Here is a 20,777-nt window from a genome sequence, read left to right on the forward strand (position 1 = left end):
TAGGACTTCCCAACCTTTCCAGCTGGCGGACCCCTTCTTCAGTCGAAAATCCATGGCGGACCCCTAGTCAGTCAAGAGCACAGTAACTTTAAATTCCCCCCTCCCCCCCCTCCCTCGAAGTATCAATAGTCTTTGGTTTAGAGATGAATGAAAACAACTTGAAATTAAGGATACAATTATGAGATTTTCTGCAGTGGTATGAGCTTTGCCTGTTTTTGCCACTTGATAACTAACCAAGAAAGAAGCTTTTAATGAATTTTCATTAATTGTTTTTGCAAGAGTTTTAATACAATGCTGAGAAGCAGCTAGTTCAGCACTCTTCCTTTTAAATAAATCGATGTCTTTAGCCTGGAAACCCGGGTGAGTACCTTCAAAATGACGGCGCAATTTAACTGGGAGCATTGAACTGTTCGGAAGGACAGGCGCAGAAATTACACACTGAGCTTTACCCTCCTTTGTCTCCATAAAGCCCATTTCTAAATAGTTTTCGCTGTACTTACGCTTGTTCGTTATCCCACTCAAAAAAAAAATGGCGCTGAGCACTATAGGACTTAACTTCTGAGGTCATCAGTCCCCTAGAACTTAGAACTACTTAAACCATACTAACCTAAGGACATCACACACATCCATGCCCGAGGCAGGATTTGAACCTGCGACCGTAGCAGTCGCGCAGTTACAGAATGTAGCGCCTAGAACCGCTTGGCCACTCGGGCCGGCTATCCCACTTCCACAGGATATTGCAACCAATGGAGTACTTGCTGCGTTTTCACATAATAAATCTGGGCCGGCCGGAGTGGCCGTGCGGTTCTAGGCACTGCAGTCTGGAACCGAGCTATCGCTACGGTCGCAGGTTCGAATCCTGCCTCGGGCATGGATGTGTGTGATGTCCTTAGGTTAGTTAGGTTTAATTAGTTCTAAGTTCTAGGCGACTGATGACCTCAGAAGTTAAGTCGCCTAGTGTTCAGAGCCAATAAATCCGGCTGTGGAGCTTCTTGTGATTTTTCTTCATTTGGTCGTCCTCCCTCCTCATTCATTTCAACTGGAAACTTCCCTTGTTGCGAAGGCGATGGAAAAACTGCACCCTTCTTCAATGATCCTGACTTCAGCCACCGATCCATGTTAGAAGTAATAAACTGGTCAAAAATCGACTTATGAAATAGGTAGTGCACTGACAAAGCAAATTTAATATTTAATTATGCCTGGGGCCGCATACGTGCCAGCGAGCACTGTGATTGGTCGACAAAGCTCGCTCCGCGCATGTGTAAGAGGTTTCAGTGCATCTAGCGCCGTGAGCCGGCGCACAAACGACTCCCATATTCTTGCGAAACAGTCGATCAGGGAAGCCGCATTCTTCAGCACTAAACTGTGTATGCGTTCTCACTTAGGAACCGCAGAGGCTGCTTGTGAATACGACCTGAAGTAAAAGTACACGTTTTTCACACGAAAAAAAAATAGTGATGAATTTGATTTTCACAGTTTTATTCAATAATTTTACTCATTATTTTACATGATTTGGTGAAAGGTGGCCGCGGACCCCCTAGAAAGAACCGGCGGACCCCTAAGGGGTCTGCGGACCACACGTTGGAAAGCCCTGCTCTATGTGGTGCATATGGACACGGACTCCTTTAGGGCAGCCAGTGTTCTGCCACCCGTGAGTGTTAATTGTCATGACCATCACTCTCTGTGCTCACCAGATTGTCCAGCTTACGAGAAAGGAAAAGAGATACAAAATATAAGTCTCCTGATCATTTATCTTACATTGAAGCTCATCAGAAATATGTCTACTTGATTCTGTGTCAGTGACTTCTACTGGGGTATCTTGTACAGAATGACCTCTTCAATGTGAACCAGCATGTATTCTGAAAAAATCAACTGTGGGAAACCCAACTTGCAATTTTCTCACGTGACATGCTGAAGGCTTTGCATCAAGTCAATCAGGTAGATGCAGTATTTCTTGTTCTCTTGGATGGAAACTCTTTGCCAGATGGAGAAGTAACTTTGGGTGTAATCCAGAGACGAGTTTTATGATCCTTGCTGTTGATGTTGTATATCAATGACGTTGCAGACAATATTAATAATAAAATCACGCTTTTTGCAAGAGTTGTCTATAATGAAATACTATCTGAAAGAAGCTGCATAAATATTTACTCAGATCTTGATAAGATTTCAAAGTGGTGCAAAGATTGGCAACTTGCTCTCAATATCCAGGAATGTAAAATTGTGCACTTCACAGAATGAAAAAATATAGTATTCTATGACTGTAGTATCTGTGAGTCACTGTTGGAGTCAACCACCTCATACAATTACCTGGGTGGAACAATTTGTAGGAATATGAAATGGAATGATCACATGGGCTCATTCATGGCGAAAGCAGGTGGTAGGCGTGGTTTTATTGGTAGAATACTGGGGAAGTGCAATAAGTCTACAAAGGACATTGCTTACAAATCACGCGTGCAGGCCATCATAGGTTATTGTTAAAGTACCAAATAGGACTGCACAGGATATTGAATGTATACAGAGAAGGCCAGCATGAATGGTCACAGTTTTGTTTAATCTGTGGGAGAGTGTCACATAGATACCGAAGGAAATGAACAGGAAGATTCTTGAAGATAGAGGTAAACTATCCCGAGAAAGTCTACCATCAAGCTTTCAAGAGCCAGTTTTAAATGGGGATTTTAAGAATATACTACAGTCCCCTGTGTATCACCCACATAAGGATCGTGAGAATAAGATTAGGATAATTACTGCACACACTGAGGTAGTCAGACAATTTTTCTTCCCACACTCCGTACATGAATGGAACAAGAAGAAACCATAATCACTGGTACAATGCGACGTACCCTCCGTCATGCACCTACCAGTGGTTTTGCAGAGTATAGATGCAGATGTAGAGGTAGATGTGTTTTTGCCTCTGTTATGTCCTTTCTGCCCCTCCCTTGTGGTTCCCACACCCTCCCCTCTGGTTGCCGCTTCCCCTCCCTGACTGAAGAAATGTCCCCCTTCTTCGGCGCCCATCGGTGCCAGAGGCGTGCTACGACAACTGGGCCACAGGACGCACAGTCTTTGCGCCCCAAGTACACCAGCTCTCTTTCGGATCCGGATCTTGTGGAAGTCTGCTGCCCCTTTGTGCCCTGCTCTCTTCAACCTATGAAAGAGAAGAAGAAAAAGAAATGTGAGTCCCTCGACATGCCACCCACTCTATCCCATGCCTCGGAATATGCCATGTCCCCTCCTCACAACCTGAGTCTGACCTCTTATTTATGGATGTCACACCATCCTTGTTTGTGACCTGGTGGCGTGATCGGCTCCAGCACGTTCACCTCCCATTTGGATACCAACCACGTGCTATTTCGAAGGAACTGTAATGGATACTTCTGTCACCACCACTTTGTTGGAACCAGGTTGGCCCATTGAGGACTTCCAGTCATGTTTGCACTTTGGTCTGTATCGATATTGGTGTTACATGGATCCCACTTCAAACCACATTGGAAGCAGTTGCTGCCTGGGTTCACTTGGACTCTGCAGTCACGGTTTGCTATCTCTGTCCCACTCCTTACAGGCCACGTACATCTGCTGCCTTAACTGCACTTCCTCATCCTTGATGATGATGATGCCCATTACCCTTTGTGGGGCAATGCTTTTTCGTCTAGTCAGGGTTTGGTTCCCCTACTCATTTTAGCACAGCATATGGCACTTTCAATGCCATTGATCTTTCACTCTCTTTCCCGGCCCCTCCCCTTCTTTCTTCCTTACACTGGTCACCACACGATGACCTCTGTGATCGCGATCACTTCCTGTAGATTCTCTCGTTCCCATCGCACCTCCCAATGACCAGGTTATCCTGCTGGGCTTTCCATCATTCTGACTGGCCTCTATATACCTCCCATGTCATGTTAACATCTTCTGTAGCAGGTTATATTGGTGAAGTCATCCATGCTCTGTCCGATATGGTAATTCGCACTGTCGGCATTGCTGTTTCCCGCTTGACAGGCCCTGCTGGCATTGGCATTTTCCATTTTACAGGCCCCATTTGCCATCGACCAGTTCCATTGCGCAGCACAGTCATTGTCACCACTATCTGTGATTGTCATTGCAACTTGCAACATCTTAAGTGGCACCCATCTTCTGCTGGTCTTACTACCTTTGAATGTCTTCATGCCAAAGCCTGTTACTTAAACAAATAGAGCAAGTGGGTGTCTTGGGAACACTTTTTATTCTCCCTGGGTTCTTGTGTCCCTTCTTCACAGGTATGTGCTACAGTCTGCACTCTCCACGGTTGTCAGCAGCAGTCTTCTATGCCAGTCCTTGCCCTTCCAGGTTTGCTTTTTACAGATCTATCAGTTCTTGCGGAACACTTTGCGACCCATTTTGCGACAACATCAGCATCAGCGTCCTATCCAGCTGCTTTCCTCCGCCAGAAACAATGGACTGAAGCTCCCCACTTACGTTTTAACCCTTGTCAAGTGAATCCTAGAATGGTCCTTTTACTGTATGGGAAATTCTTCTGGCTCTCTCTTGTTCCCATGATTCAGTTCATGGCACCGATTCCATCAACATCTCAGTTCTCAACATTGACAATATCTCGTCCATGTGTTTATCTGTATTTGACTCTAAGGCATTTTCCCCTCACAGTGGAGAGACAGTACTGCTCTTCCTGTGCTCAATCGGGTCCTCGAATCTTGGGACCTTTTCATCTCCTTACCAGTGCAGCTTACGGGAGCAATGGTCTTCGAACGATGGTCTGCTTCAATGAGAAACCACAGTTCGGCAGGCCTTTTCTCAGTGCTGTCATCTTGTCACAGTTTTCTTCTATCTTCCTAAGGCCTACAACACAGCTTGGTGCCATCACATCCTCCTTACACTCCACGAGTGGGGTCTTCGGGGTCCCCCTGCCAATTTTTATTCACCAATTTCTGTCCCACCAGTCATTCAAAAGCCACGCGACTGTGTTGGCACTGTTGTCAGTTCTACACAGACCCGAGACGATGGCATTCCACACGGCTCCCTTTTAAGTGTACTTTTTCTCATCACTCTTAATAGACTTGCGCCCTCTGCTGGACCGTTGGTCACCCCTGCTCTATATATGGATGATTTCTGTAGTTGGGCTAGCTCCCACTCAGTGACCTCTGTGGAAAGACAGCTCCAGGGTGCCATCCATTGTGCTTCCACACAGACACTCTTGCACGGTTTTCATTCCTCTCCCCTTAAGTTGAGGGTGCTGCATTTCTGTCACTGTACTACGGTGCCTTCCACTAGCCATGTTGATAGTCTTCCGGTTGATGCTGGGATCCTTCCCCTTTTAATTTGGGAGGCCCTGCTCCTGATTTCCTGTGCCATCACTATCCGCTCTCCCACTGCTCACCCCTCCTATTATATTCTCTTCACAACTTCAGGCCATTGCTCGCCCGCTGCCCGCCTTCGGGTGGGTTTACCGGTTGCGATTCGCCTCACTTCTCTCTGCCACGACTTCCATCTCCCCCCTCCCTGTACTCGTAACCATGTTCTCTCCCAACTAATCCCACCGGTTAGTTCTTCCGCCCTATATCCGGGTGGATCTCTTCCGGGGTCCGAAAGCTTCGGTCGGTTCAGTGGTGTTTCATTGACTGTTCCGAATGCTCGTACAAGAGATTCAGGATACCATTGCATTTTACACTGATGACTCTAAATCTGCTGATCATGTGGGGTATGCCTTCACATCTTCTTTGGCCTCTCTTGCCTGCTACGTGTGGGGTGTTTACTGCGGAATTGATGGCCATCTATTGGTTCCTTTGCTTCATTAAATGGTCCTCTCATACCTGAGTTTTGTTATGTATCAACTCGATGTGTGGCCTTCAGGCTATCACTTAAGAGTTTCTCTGCTACCCCTTGTTCTCTGCCATCCATTACTTTCTCGTTGATCTTGGCAATGCTGCTTCTTCGGTTGATTTTGTGTGTGTTCCTGGCCACGTTGATATCCCTGGTAATAAACTTACTGACTGTCTGGCTGGGGGTGGACACCTACTGCCTGTTCTATCCCCATCCGGGTAATGATGTGGGCTGGGCAAATGCCCAGAGGGAAGGACAGTTATAAATGGGCATTTGCCCAGAGCAGTTTTAAGTGCCCAAAATGTGCGCACTTAAAAAAAAGGTACTTTTTAAAGTCTTTACTTCTTGAATACATAATTTACCAGCTAAAAACTAAAATGCATTTAATACATTCTTCTTCTTTTTTTACTAGCATTCCAGCTTTCAGTACACAAACTCCTTAGGTCATCGCTTTTAATGTAACACATTTATAATCCGTGTCAAATTACTGAATGTTATTGAAAAATGATTGTTGATAACAAAATTATTACTGAATGTATTAAACAGCTGGCATGTGTTCCTTGATGATAAATATATTCTTAAATGTTAAACTGTTTTCAGTGGATGTTATTGTCAGATGTAGCGACATTTGAGACAGACTGTAGTTTTCTTTTCTGCTTCTTTCTTTATCTTCTTTTGTACGACTGTGCTGCTGTGAAGATAAAATGAGAACAGTAACCTTAAAAGGATTTAATAACTAAGAATCAATGGCCAAGATGCTGGAATCGTTAAGATCCCGATACTAGTTGATTCCTAGAGAATCCACAATTCTTGGAATTGTGGAATCTGAATTGGTACGCGACTCATGCATAAGTAAAATCATTATGGATGAACTTTTTTTAATCTAATTTCTTCTAAAGAAATATTAGTGCTGTTGCTGTTATTGTAAATAGGTAGTGATGAAATTTTGAGTGAGTGGCTGGTAATTTATGGAAATTATTGCAGTTTTGTGGGTTATTTAGTTAACTGGAATTGGCAACTTTGATGTGGCTGACTGACAGTCATTAAAATCTATGTGGTTCAATGAGAAGCAACATAATCTCGTCTTTGTGTTATTTATAGACAATAGGCTGTTGAACATATGCAGGGTGTTCAAGCATAAAGATTCTGTTTGGGCCTTTTTGAATTTAAAAGAGAAAGGAATCTCATAAGTATTGTTTTATAGAATACGAAAAGTTACATTGCAAAAAAAATGGAAAATCATATCAAAAAGTGTTTAAAGTGGCCTCTGAATTTGAAAAAAGTGCTTGAGTTAGGTACAGTGATCGAGGACAACTTTTAAAATTTTTTGCAGTAGAAGTGAAAATACTACCTACAGGCTAGCTATTTAATATAAACGCAAAAATTTCTTTTAAACTCATTGTCTTTTTCTTTTTTTATTATGTACTACCCCAAGAATTGACATAATTAAAGTTGTTAAAAGTTATTTTCACAGTCAAATTTATTTCTCCTAAGAACTCTCAAGCAACTTTTTCAACTTGGTTATCCATACACTGAAGAAACAGTGTTGCAAAACAGCTTTTCCAATACAAAATATCAACTTAAACTATTTTTATAAGTGCTGCTTATTAGTTAATCTTTGAAATGCCTGGGCATTTATGAATTTTGGGCATCTGCCCCAACTTATGAATTCCCAGACCTTTTACACCGCTGCCTCCAGGTGCGGATTTGCATCTTTACATCACATCCCTTTTTGCTTAATCATGGACCGACTCTTCGGAGGCTACCCCCTGTCTAATAAACTTCATCCAATCAAAGAGGCTCCCACCACGTGGCATTCTTGCCTCTGCCAGTGGGATTCTACAGTACCCATGGTTCTTTTACTCTGCACTGAGCCCCGCCCCCCTCCCCACCTCTTGTAATTGCTATGCTCCCCTCACAGTGACCCACATTTTGCTAGGCTGCTCCCATCTTTTGGCCCTTCGCACTAAATATGCCCTCCCACCTTCTTCGTCTCTGGTGTTAGCAAATGACCCTCCCATGGTTATCTCTCTCCTTGTTTTTCTTCGTGAAAGTGGTTTGCCCTCTAACATTTAAGTCTTCGAATATTCCTCTGGAAATTTTATCTCTCAGCATAGGCATTGGTTATGGAGGCTTTGATTTTGATTCCACACCAGCCAGATTCTCCCCCCTCCTCCTCCATTTTGTCTATTCTGTTTTGCAGTTTTGTATCCCCTTTTGTTGTGTCCTCTTCCCCTCGTTTTTTACTTGTTGTATCGTGATGATGGTTTGGTGTGACGGGTTGGTGGCGGTACTGGTGTCCCACCACTCATAGCGTTTCTGGGGTACTCCTGCACCCCCCCCCCCTTTCTTTCCTCTTTCCGCCGGCCTGTCATCCCTTTACCCTCTTTGCTTGTCCCTTATATCTTCACCTTGGCTGGTCTGTGCCGTTTGTGTTGGTCATCCCTTGATTTCTGTTCCCTTAGATAATGGGACCAATGACCTTGCTGTTTGGTACCCCCCCCGCCCTCCTCTGCCCCCCCCCCCCCCCCCCCCCCCCCCGCAACAAGCCTTTGGAATGATCATCTTCTTTAGAAGTTCTGGATCCGTGTCGAGAGTGTGTGTGTGTTGTTTTTTTTTTTTTCATGCTAGGGAGTTCATGGCGGTCATCATCTTCAACATTTTCTCGACCCTCTCTGAAACATTTATACCACCCATCAACTGTTGCCTTACTTGTACCAAATTTGCCAAAATGTCGTGCTGCACTTTATTCCACTTTATTCCACTTTTGAAGCAAAATTGAATGCAAATTCTTCAATCCATCCTTTTTGAAAGTAAAAACTCGCTGTGTACTTGGAAGCCTTTTCAACTGTCAACAATAAACTAAGAATTCAATACAGCTGAAAATGCAAACATACATCATGAACATGTGTACAACAAAATAAAAAAATTGAAAATTGGTTGCCTTTTGATCATACTTATTATGTATACTTCAGGGGAGATGTTAGGCAATGTGTGGATTTCAAACAAGTTTCGCAAAGTCCATGTTGTTTTCTGTTACCTGACAGTATTAACATGAACCCATACCTTTGCATAATTTACAATGAGCATGCCAAGTATACTAAAGAAAAATTCCATTGTAAGATGGTAGGAAAGTGAATATTTTAAATAAGATTTAATACTGCAGAGGACAGAGCTGTGTAGCATTGTCATTTATGTAAGTTTAATTTTGTTTACAACACTAATTTTCACCATTAAACAAGCTGCCCTTTTTGTGATAAATGTGTTACATAAAGCCTTAGACACCCACCTGTAAGTCTACATATGCAGTAGTCACGATAGTCATGTCGACAGCTGGGTCAGGATTTTAACATTTACTAAAATGGGAGTATCATTTTCCAGTGATTTCATAATAAAGGTTGTATACATTTTCTGCAGTTAGTTACATTGTTAATATGTTGTTGTTTGTTTTTGTTTCATTTATGATTTGTTGAATGCCTGAAGCTTCAATAATTCAGTTTTGTATACGTCACGATAGAATCTGTTTGTTTTGAATAAATGTAAGTAATGATGCATGCACTAGCACTGTGATTGGTTTGCAAAGAAAGAAAAGTTATACATAAATAAATTTACTAAACCTCAAACTAAAATATTAAACTGTGAACATCATATCAGTAGACATGTGAATGAATGAGTAGGTCAAAATGTTTTCATCAAAAGTGATTGCACTGTATCAGACACACAGCTGATTCAAAGAAAAAGAGTTTACAGTGACTGTCTCCTGGATAATTTTTTTTAAACATGTTCAGATTCCTTGAGACTACCATAATAAATTACTACTAGTGCATCATATGTTACAGAAGCACCTTGCCGATAGACTACTACGCCTTGCCAGGACTGCTCGAGGGCTGACTGGCTCTGGAATACCAAATGTCACAGGCTGCTTCAACCCTGGCCACTACTGGCATTCCTCAGCTGGAGCAACAGTAATGCTACCGTCATGGGGTGTTGGTGGTGATGGTTATGATAGTGAACAATGACAAAATAATTCCCCCCCCCTTGGGGGGGGTCTTGGAGAAGTGTAAATAGTTGGGAAAACTGAGGATTTACTACAGATAGGTATAATTTATGCTCAAGTAAGCTGTAATTTATAATTCATTTGTGTAAACAATATATACAGACATATTTCTTCTACAAAACAATTACACTATTATACAGAGAGTGTGAAGATACTAACAACATTCTGTGCACTTGTTTCTCTAAACACTCCTTTTAGCAACTCAGCAGTTTTCCCTGTAATGTCAGCTGTTTCTGCTTTATTTTTTATTTTTTTTATTTTCTGTAGTTCTCATTATGGTAAAAATAATGAAGCTGCTGAGACACCAAAATTACATATTTATAGAAACAATAAATTAATCTGATTTGCTAACAAGTGTATAAATCTACCTTGATTGACAACAGGCTGGAATTTCAATACGATTCGTTCAAGAGTGGCTTAAAACTAAAGGCAGTCTTAAAGTTTGAGAAATATATATTCATACAAAATATACGGAAATTTCATCACAAGTATGTACGAAAATGATTAAAAATACTGATTTCTACAAACACAGTCTCTTGTAAATTTTGAATGTTTCCCTGTTTCTGCTTTGAAATCCCACAAGATCAGTGAAGTTGGTTGGTAAAGACTGGTCAGTCTGCGCTGGAGAGACCCGAGTGGCAGTGTGACAATGCAAGGCATTCAGCCAGGTCGCAGCAGTGGCCCGAACTAAACAAAATGCAGTGAAACTTTCTCCTGGTCCCCAAAATCAATATTGTATAAAATGTACAGTACCAAAGTGTAAAAGATTCCAAAGCTTCGTGACATTGTGATAAAATATTACAACTTACCACAAGCCTGAAATTTAACACTCTTCGCACACTCTACCTAAAAAGCATCATTTCTTTATTGCACAAAAGTGCAGCAACATTTTGTTTGCATCTAGACATTCAGGGAGACTAGGGTTACAGTTTCCATAATTATAATATAAGGACAACTAGCTACTTCGAATAAGTCACATCTTTGGTTATGCATCGAGGAAGTAAGAGTCGTTAGCTGAACATTTGGTAACATTTTCATGTGATTCAGCTCCAGAATTTAAAAATTATAGTATGATTCTTCAAAATGATAGGCCAGCTTTACATTATAATGCAAAGCATTCAGTTTCAGTTGAATTGTTGTCGGCTATAAAAAAAAATGTGGAATCAAAAATGATGTGTTTAAAAATTCAGACTTTACACAGTGTATGATGAAGCAATCCATTTTCCACCACAGTATCCTGGACAGGAAAACCATTGCCATGGCATGTGCTGGATTATGTTGATCCCTGTTTCCTCTCCTGAGACCGTATGCGCTTCACAGGGCAGCCGTGTAGGTCCTATAAAAGAACATTAAAACATCAATATTATTTTTAATAAAATCCTTAGTACTTGGAAAAATTTTCAGTATGTACAAAAAGAATTAGCTAATTGGTCAAATAGATTTTAGTGTTGCTTTGAATTGTGGAAAGTGTCAAACATTTAAAATTTTAAGGATAATAAATGATAATGAAATGATAACCAGGCAAAATTACTCACATTCTATCAGCAACTATATAATAATATTATCATACAAGATCTAGAGCGTATTTAAATAACACTGCACCAACATTTTTTTTCACATGCATTTCACGAATGTGCTGAAAATAAAAGTGGAAATTTGGGAAATTGTGGTAAGTTTGGCAAGGCACCCTAGACCGCGCGGCGACCCAGTGCGGCAATAAAAGTGCTGTGAGAGTTTAGTAATGTGTGTGCATGTGTGTTTTTTACCTTCTCTTGCCATGCTGTTAGTTATCTCTTTGTGGTTGGAAAATATAAATATTGTAACTTTTAGATGTTGATACTCGTACATCTACATCTACATCTACATTGATACTCCGCAAGCCACCCAACGGTGTGTGGCGGAGGGCACTTTACGTGCCACTGTCATTACCTCCCTTTCCTGTTCCAGTCGCGTATGGTTCGCGGGAAGAACGACTGTCTGAAAGCCTCCGTGCGCGCTCTAATCTCTCTAATTTTACATTCGTGATCTCCTCGGGAAGTATAAGTAGGGGGAAGCAATATATTCGATACCTCATCCAGAAACGCACCCTCTCGAAACCTGGCGAGCAAGCTACACCGCCATGCAGAGCGCCTCTCTTGCAGAGTCTGCCACTTGAGTTTATTAAACATCTCCGTAACGCTATCACGGTTACCAAACAACCCAGTGACGAAACGCGCCGCTCTTCTTTGGATCTTCTCTATCTCCTCCGTCAACCCGACCTGGTACGGATCCCACACTGATGAGCAATACTCAAGTATAGGTCGAACGAGTGTTTTGTAAGCCACCTCCTTTGTTGATGGACTACATTTTCTAAGCACTCTCCCAATGAATCTCAACCTGGTACCCGCCTTACCAACAATTAATTTTATATGATCATTCCACTTCAAATCGTTCCGTACGCATACTCCCAGATATTTTACAGAAGTAACTGCTACCAGTGTTTGTTCTGCTATCATATAATCATACAATAAAGGATCCTTCTTTCTATGTATTCGCAATACATTACATTTGTCTATGTTAAGGGTCAGTTGCCACTCCCTGCACCAAGTGCCTATCCGCTGCAGATCTTCCTGTATTTCGCTACAATTTTCTAATGCACCAACTTCTCTGTATACTACAGCATCATCCGCGAAAAGCCGCATGGAACTTCCGACACTATCTACTAAGTCATTTATTCCCATAACACTCCCCTGTGGCACGCCAGAGGTTACTTTAACGTCTGTAGACGTCTCTCCATTGATAACAACATGCTGTGTTCTGTTTGCTAAAAACTCTTCAATCCAGCCACACAGCTGGTCTGATATTCCGTAGGCTCTTACTTTGTTTATCAGGCGACAGTGCGGAACTGTATCGTACGCCTTCCGGAAGTCAAGAAAAATAGCATCTACCTGGGAGCCTGTATCTAATATTTTCTGGGTCTCATGAACAAATAAGGCGAGTTGGGTCTCACACGATCGCTGTTTCTGGAATCCATGTTGATTCCTACATAGTAGATTCTGGGTTTCCAGAAATGACATGATACGCGAGCAAAAAACATGTTCTAAAATTCTACAAGAGATCGACGTAAGAGATATAGGTCTATAGTTTTGCGCATCTGCTCGACGACCCTTCTTGAAGACTGGGACTATCTGTGCTCTTTTCCAATCATTTGGAACCCTCCGTTCCTCTAGAGACTTGCGGTACACGGCAGTTAGAAGGGGGGCAAGTTTGCTTTACATTAAATGAAGACATAGTACAAAGATAATGCAACAGTGCTGCTTCCAACAGAGTTTGTACAAAGTAAAAGGTGTTTTGTTGTTGTGGGTTACATTAAATCTTTCCTTCTAGGTACTATGAATAACAACAATGACAATTTAAGTTATCAGTTGCACTTCACATTCTATTTTATACTATTTTGTTGCAAAACGTGCAAAGTATTAACCATGCTTATGGATTTATTAGAAATAATATTAATTAGATGAGATTTGTACTCATCTCACAGAGGAGACATTGGGTAGTAGAAGGGCACATCTAAAAGTAGACTGTTGAATATGATTAAATTGTTGGGCAAAGTCCTTCATCAGATGTAAAAAACATACATATGGTCATTGTCACTTCTGGGCATTGAGGCCTGACTGGGGTGCGTAATGGGAGGTACAGCCCGCACCAGGTATCTGAGAGCTTTGTGACCGTTACTCTGAAACAGCCGGATAGCCATTGCGCATGCGCAGAAGTGTGCAGCTCTGCCCAAATACATTCGGCTGCCCTCAGTGTGCCACGTGTGTCTTTCGTGAGTACAGTACAAGTTCCACCTTTGTGTTCTTTTTCGGTATTTGTATTACTAGTACGCAGTGACTTCATACTGAATATGACGTCTATTAGTACTTCAAAACTGAAAGGCAGTAAACCGAATAGCCAGTCACAGGAGATTATACATAACGTTTTAATGTTTATGGAGGCTGAGTCCTCTCAGAGGATGAACATTCTGGTGGGGCAAGCTCATCTGAGAGCTGAAGTGGCCACAGGCGTTTTGCATAGCACTATCCAGAAAATTAAAAGGGAAGGCAAGCTATTGGAATATCGCGGGAAAAGGAAATTTGAAACTCCAGATAAAAAACGTAAACGCAAAAGAATTATAGATGTTGACAGTTTCGATTAGGTCGTTGTTAAGAGAATTGTTTACAACTTTTATCTGGCTGAAAAACGTGTGCCTACAGTGGACACTAGTGTAAAGCGGCTACTAAAGAAATTCGGTTTCCACTGGAAGAAAACAAAATCAAATAGGCTGATACTGTTAGAGAGAAGCAATATTAGAGAAAAAAGAATATCATATTTGAAACAAATAAAAAAAGTAAGGAAGAAAACAGAGACATTGTTTACGTTGATAAAACTTTTATTTTATCGTCACACGTAACTGGGAAATCATGGATTAAGAATACTGCTCACAGTCTTCTCAAACAAGTATCAAAGGAACAGCGCCTAATAACAACTCATGCAGGCGACAAAAATGGCTTTATTCCTAATGCGCTTGTTATGTGGAAGTCAAATCAAGCAACGGGAGATTACCACAATCAAATGAACCAACAAAATTATGAGAAGTGGTTGACAGAAAAGCTGATTCCCAATTTAAAATCCAACTCTATAATAATTCTCGACAATATGCCGTATCACAATGCAAAATAAATAAAGCTACAACATCTTACTCAACTAAAGACTATATCAGAAAGCGGATAACAAAGGAACGTATTCCATTCTCGGATGACATGTTGAAACCCGTTCTCTATGAGCTCATTCGAAGAACCAAGGCAACGACTGTCAAGTATTCCATCCATAAAATCCTTGAAACTGCTGGTCACGTTGCTTTACGCCTTCCTCCTTACCATCCAGAATTAAATCCAATAGAAAATATTTGGTCGACTGTAAAAGGTTGGGCAGCTTCTAGGAACGTTATTTGCAATGTAACGTTTGTGCAAAATTTGTGTGAGGAGAAATTTAAATCCATGAGTAAAGAAGACTGGATTCTGTTGTACGAACACATTAAAAAAATTGAGCGGGAATACATCCACAAAGAAATACTTATCGACATTTAAATAGATAAAATAATCATAGATTTATGTGGTGCAGACAATGATAGCGGAACTGGTTACTGTGATTTTAGCTCTGAAGATGACAGAGAACTGGAAGGAATAGCTGTGCTACCTGATGATGACTGAATGTAAGTGCTCGCATTCTAAGCTGATCAGATTTCAAAGATAAAAAACCAGGAAACTTTCGTTTATAGTTTACTGCAGTTACGTCTTACTCTTATTTTTCTTGCCAGGTACCTTGATATTTTGAAGCTGATAACAGACCCATGATGATGCTACAATTGCCGGCCGAAGTGGCCGTGCGGTTAAAGGCGCTGCAGTCTGGAACCGCAAGACCGCTACGGTCGCGGGTTCGAATCCTGCCTCGGGCATGGATGTTTGTGATGTCCTTAGGTTAGTTAGGTTTAACTAGTTCTAAGTTCTAGGGGACTAATGACCTCAGCAGTTGAGTCCCATAGTGCTCAGAGCCATTTGATGCTACAATTGAAGAACTGAAAACAAGAGTGCATCTTCAATATGTGAATTGGGATGGGAAATGTAAATATTACTAATCTGTAATAAGGCACAAAGTAAATATTTTATCCTAAGATTTACCTTAGTAGTATTTATGAGAAGAATGAATGGATTGATTTTAGCAGTTCCTCATTAGAGAGAAGGTATTTTATTATTAATACGGTAAGTATGGTAAATACTGTGAAATACATTTCTCTAACGTCTAACTACTAGGGAATTTAATTCTCATAATTTTTAATTAAATAAGAAATGTTACTGCACCCATTTTGTTTCTCGATTAAAACTGGGACAATTACATGTCCAGAGTGATTGTCTTTAGACACCTGGACATTAATGTGAAAGCTGAGATGTCTGGTCAGCCTAGCATAGCCAATGTTCTCAGGTTGGCATGCATACGCTTGCTCCGAGCTCCGCAGCAGTCCCCGCTGTGACATCACCCATGCTTTCAGATATATGGTGCAGAGTGTACAGAAGAGGCAACGGGCAGCAGGGGGGGGGGGGGGGGGGGATAGCAATGTAGGTATGCAGGAAGATGCTACGATGCTGCCCGTGGGAGTGTGCAGGGACATGGCGCGGCAGGGTGGTAGGCTGCCATATTCATCAGGAAGCTGTGCTGGTTGAGGCAGGTGGGTGGGGAGGGGAAGGGGGGTAAGGAGGGGTGCTGGGGGAATAGGTGGTCAATGTCATGCTGGTGTGGGAGCAAGGAAGATGATAGAGGGAGGATTACGGGAACTTGGTTGTGACCCAAGTTGTGCCCACCATTTTACATAGCATGTTCAACAACTAGGTGGTCAGCTGTCTCTTTACCACAGTTTGGTGTTGGACTTTCATGTGGACAGACAGAATGTTAATGGACACAATCACATGGAATGCTGCACAGTGCTTCAGCTAAGATAGTAGACCACATGGTTGCTGTCGCAATTGTTCCTGCCTGTGACCGGAAAGGAAATACCTCTGACAAGATTGGAGTAGATGGTATTGGGAGGCTGTATGACACAAATCTTTCACCTGGGTCTTTCACAGGCATATGAGCCATAAGACAAGGTGTTGGGAGCAGGGGGGGGGGGGGGCGGGGGGGGGATATGGACAAACAAGAAGCTCACATAAGTTGGGTGGACAGTGGCGTAACAGTGAATTAGGGGTGGGGAGAATATTTCTCATTTCAGAGCACAAAAAATGGCAGTTGAAACTCTGGCAGAGAACATGATTCACTGTCTCCAGTCCTGGATGGTAGTGAGTCAAGTGGGCAGCAGTCTTTGTTGACAGTCACTGTGTATTTGTAGGAGATGATAGGTGACTTGGGAGGAAAGGTGCAGCAGATCTGTTGCTGGACAAGGTGGGGAGGTAAATTTCAGTCTACATCTACATCTACATGACTACTCTGCAATTCACGTTTAAGTGCTTGGCAGAGGGTTCGTCGAACCACAATCATACCTATCTCTCTACCATTCCACTCCCGAACAGCGCGCGGGAAAAACGACACCTAAACCTTTCTGTTGGAGCTCTGATTTCTCTTATTTTATTTTGATGCTCATTCCTACCTATGTAGGTTGGGCTCAACAAAATATTTTCGCATTCGGAAGAGAAAGTTGGTGACTGAAATTTCGTAAATAGATCTCGCCGCGACGAAAAACGTCTTTGCTGTAATGACTTCCATCCCAATTCGCGTATCATATCTGCCACACTCTCTCCCCTGCTACGTGATAATACAAAACGAGCTGCCCTTTTTTGCACCCTTTCGATGTCCTCCGTCAATCCCACCTGGTAAGGATCCCATACCGTGCAGCAATATTCTAACAGAGGACGAATGAATGTAGTGTAAGCTGTCTCTTTAGTGGACTTGTTGCATCTTCTGAGTGTCCTGCCAATGAAACGCAACCTTTGGCTCGCCTTCCCCACAATATTATCTATGTGGTCTTTCCCACTAAAGTTGTTCGTAATATTAACACCCAGGTACTTAGTTGAATTGACAGCCTTGAGAATTGTACTATTTATCTAGTAATCGAATTCCAACGGGTTTCTTTTGGAACTCATGTGGATCACCTCACACTTTTTGTTATTTAGCGTCAACTGCCACCTGCCACACCATACAGCAATCTTTTCTAAATCGCTTTGCAACTGATACTGGTCTTCGGATGACCTTACTAGACGGTAAATTACAGCATCATCTGCGTACAACCTAAGAGAACTGCTCAGATTGCCACCCAGGTCATTTATATAGATCAGGAACAGCAGAGGTCCCAGGACGCTTCCCTGGGGAACACCTGATATCTCTTCAGTTTTACTCGATGATTTGCTGTCTATTACTACGAACTGTGCGACCTTCCTGACAGGAAATCACGAATCCAGTCGCACAACTGAGACGATACCCCATAGGCCCGCAGATTGATTAGAAGTCGCTTGTGAGGAATGGTGTGAAAAGCTTTCTGGAAATCTAGAAATACGGAATCAACTTGAGATCCCCTGTCGATAGTGGCCATTACTTCGTGCGAATAAAGAGCTAGCTGCGTTGCACAAGAACAATGTTTTCTGAAACCATGCTGATTACGTATCAATAGATCGTTCTTTTCGAGGTGATTCATAATGTTTGAATGCAGTATATGCTCCAAAACCCTACTGCAAACCGACGTCAATGATACAGATCTGTAGTTAGATGGATTACTCCTACTACCCTTCTTAAACACTGGTGCGACCTGCGCAATTTTCCAATCTGTAGGTACAGATCTATCGGTGAGCGAGCGGTTGTATATGAGTGTAGGGAGCTATTGTATCAGCGTAATCTGAAAGGAACCTAATCGGTATACAATCTGAACCTGAAGACTTGCCCGTATCAAGCGATTTGAGTTGCTTCGCAACCCCTGAGGTATCTACTTCTAAGAAACTCATGCTAGCAGCTGTTCGTGTTTCAAATTCTGGAATATTCCATTCATCTTCCCTGGTGAAGGAATTTCGGAAAACTGCGTTCAATAACTCCACTTTAGCGGCACACTCATCGGTAACAGTACCATCGGCACTGCGCAGCGAAGGTATTGATTGCGTCTTGCCGCTTGTGTACTTTGCATATGACCAGAATTTCTTCGGATTTTCTACGAAATATCGAGACAATGTTTCGTTGTGGAACCTATTAAAGGCATCTCGCATTGAAGTCCGTGCCAAATTTCGCGCGTGTGTAAATTTTAACCAATCTTCAGGATTTCGCGTTCTTCTGAACTTCGCATGCTTTTTCCTTTGCCTCTGCAACAGAGTTCAGACCTGTTTTGTGTACCACGGGGGATCAGTTCCATCTCTTACCAATTTTTGAGGTATGACTCTCTCAATTGCTGTTGCTACTATATCTGTGAAAATCTCTGTGACTTCTTGCCATATTTGGAGAGGAACTATTCACACTCACCTTCTACAGAAACAGATTTGCGCCTTGTCCCCTAGTCACTTACAATCCTCCACAACCAACAAAGGAATGTCCCCAGTGTGGTCACTACCATCCAGGAGTGGAATAACTGAAGCATGTTCGTTTGTGTTTCAGCTGCCTCCTGTTATCCCCCAAGATGCAAAATATCCTCTACACCCCGCCCACAGTGGTATTCTGCACCTACATGGTGTCTTTGTTCATCCCTATTTCATTCCTGTTCACAATGCTTCATAGCAGGGTTTATATCCCTGTAAAAGACCTGTCTCGTACATCCTTCCACTAGCACCTATTTCAGCCCTGTCACAGGCATTTCCTCCCCCTTCAACATCTGGGCCACCTGTGAAAGCAGCCATTAGTCTACCGATTTAGCTCAAACCACTGTGCTGCACTCTGCTTGGGCAGACCTAACGAGCTCTCCGTCTGCACAAATGGTCACTTTAATATGGCGCAAAGACACCTGAACCACAGAGTTGCCAAGCATGCTGCACAAAACAGTGTGCTTGGCATCAGTATTGCTTAACAGTCCATGCCATTTGGATTCTTCCTACCAACATTAGCTTTACTGAATTGCACAGGTGGGAACTTCCCCTACATCATGTCCTTCTTTTCCCATAATCCTCCTATGCTCAATCTTCGCTACTCCCTATTCTTCACCTGCCTCTCTCCTGTCCCCTGCTTGCACTCCAGCCTCATCATACTCACTTCCCATCCACATGGTGCACCTGCATAATCCTTCCCTCCCCCAGACCATCCTAACATAACTGCAACATTCTGTTACCACCACATCTCTACACTTCCCATAGCGAGCACCAAAGCATCCCCTTTTGTACACTCACAGCCATTCCCAGCTAAGATCACTGTGCATTGCAGTTCGACCTTTAGAGGTCCCCAGCAGTATGATTGACTTTCTGAAACCATCTATAAGTGATTTAAATTAAGTTGCAGGTATCACACTATGGTGAACCCTCATTTTCGATCAATCAATGAAAAAAATATTTCAGAATTTTTGCATGACTGTCTTTAGCTTTAAAAAAGGGCTGTAGCATAATGGGTATGCTAAGGTTGTGGCTCTGAATGTCGTTTGGTGCTTAACCTTTTTTTTCTCATCATAATGATTTTCTTCATTATTTTTATTCAGTTAATTGGTTTACACAGTTTTTTTATTTGTATTCCTTTGTCATACCATTTTAATCAAAGTTTTAATTCCCCTTGAAGGCGTCTTGTGATTGATTCGTGAGTGCATGGCACGCATGGACCCTTCCCGGGCTGCTTGTCCTTCAGCGTGCCCCTCTCTCCCTCGTGCTCGCTCCTTCCCCACTGCCCCCTTCTTCCCGAAACCCCTCTCTCCTCTCCCCTCCTCTTCCTCGCTCCTTTCCCAAGCCCCTCTCTCCTCTCCTCTCCTCTCCTCTCCTCTTCCTCGCTCCTTCCCCAAGCCCCTCTCTCCTCTCCTCATCCTCGCTCCTTCCCCAAGCCCCTCTCTCCTCTCCTCATCCTCGCTCCTTCCCCAAGCCCCTCTCTCCTCTCCTCATCCTCGCTCCTTCCCCAAGCCCCTCTCTCCTCTCCTCATCCTCGCTCCTTCCCCAAGCCCCTCTCTCCTCTCCTCATCCTCGCTCCTTCCCCAAGCCCCTCTCTCCTCATCCTTGCTCCTTCCCCACTGCTCCATCCTTCCCCAAGCACCTCCCTCAGCATCGTTTTCCCCCACTGCTCCCTCCTTCCCCCCTCTCTGTGTTCTTATTTATGTTGACCTGGATATCCACCTGGTTCCCTATATTCCTTGTAGTTTTGTTCCTCTTGCCTGTTCTCTATCATCCTTTTTGCCCTTGGGGTGTGACCTCCACTTCTAAATTTTCTGTCTTTAGTGTGAGTCATTTGGGGAAGAACTCCCTCC

General features: G+C 42.7%; 2 protein-coding genes across 5 annotated transcripts in view; one reads left to right on the top strand and one right to left on the bottom strand.

Annotated features, from left to right (window-relative positions):
* Positions 1 to 10,359, top strand: part of LOC124551380 — a 159,443-nt gene extending 149,084 nt beyond the window's left edge. The window contains exon 5 of one of the 3 annotated variants that reach the window (XR_006967833.1): positions 9,645 to 10,359. Coding sequence is in view for 2 of the 3 variants with exons in the window: in XM_047126430.1 (XP_046982386.1) it covers positions 9,645 to 9,824 (180 nt within the window). In the remaining variant the exon portion in view is untranslated. Of the gene's footprint in view, positions 1 to 9,627 lie in introns of all 3 variants that reach the window. The other 2 variants (XM_047126432.1, XM_047126430.1) reach the window with 2 other exon arrangements.
* The window catches only part of LOC124551379 (disheveled-associated activator of morphogenesis 1), a 435,878-nt gene continuing 425,022 nt past the window's right edge, over positions 9,922 to 20,777 (bottom strand). For both annotated transcript variants that reach the window (XM_047126427.1, XM_047126428.1), the window contains one exon: positions 9,922 to 11,198. The gene's annotated coding sequence lies outside the window, so the exon portion shown is untranslated. The remainder of the gene's footprint in view (positions 11,199 to 20,777) is intronic.

The sequence above is a fragment of the Schistocerca americana genome, chromosome 9, assembly GCF_021461395.2.
Source record: "Schistocerca americana isolate TAMUIC-IGC-003095 chromosome 9, iqSchAmer2.1, whole genome shotgun sequence".
In the NCBI taxonomy this organism is placed as follows: domain Eukaryota; kingdom Metazoa; phylum Arthropoda; class Insecta; order Orthoptera; family Acrididae; genus Schistocerca; species Schistocerca americana.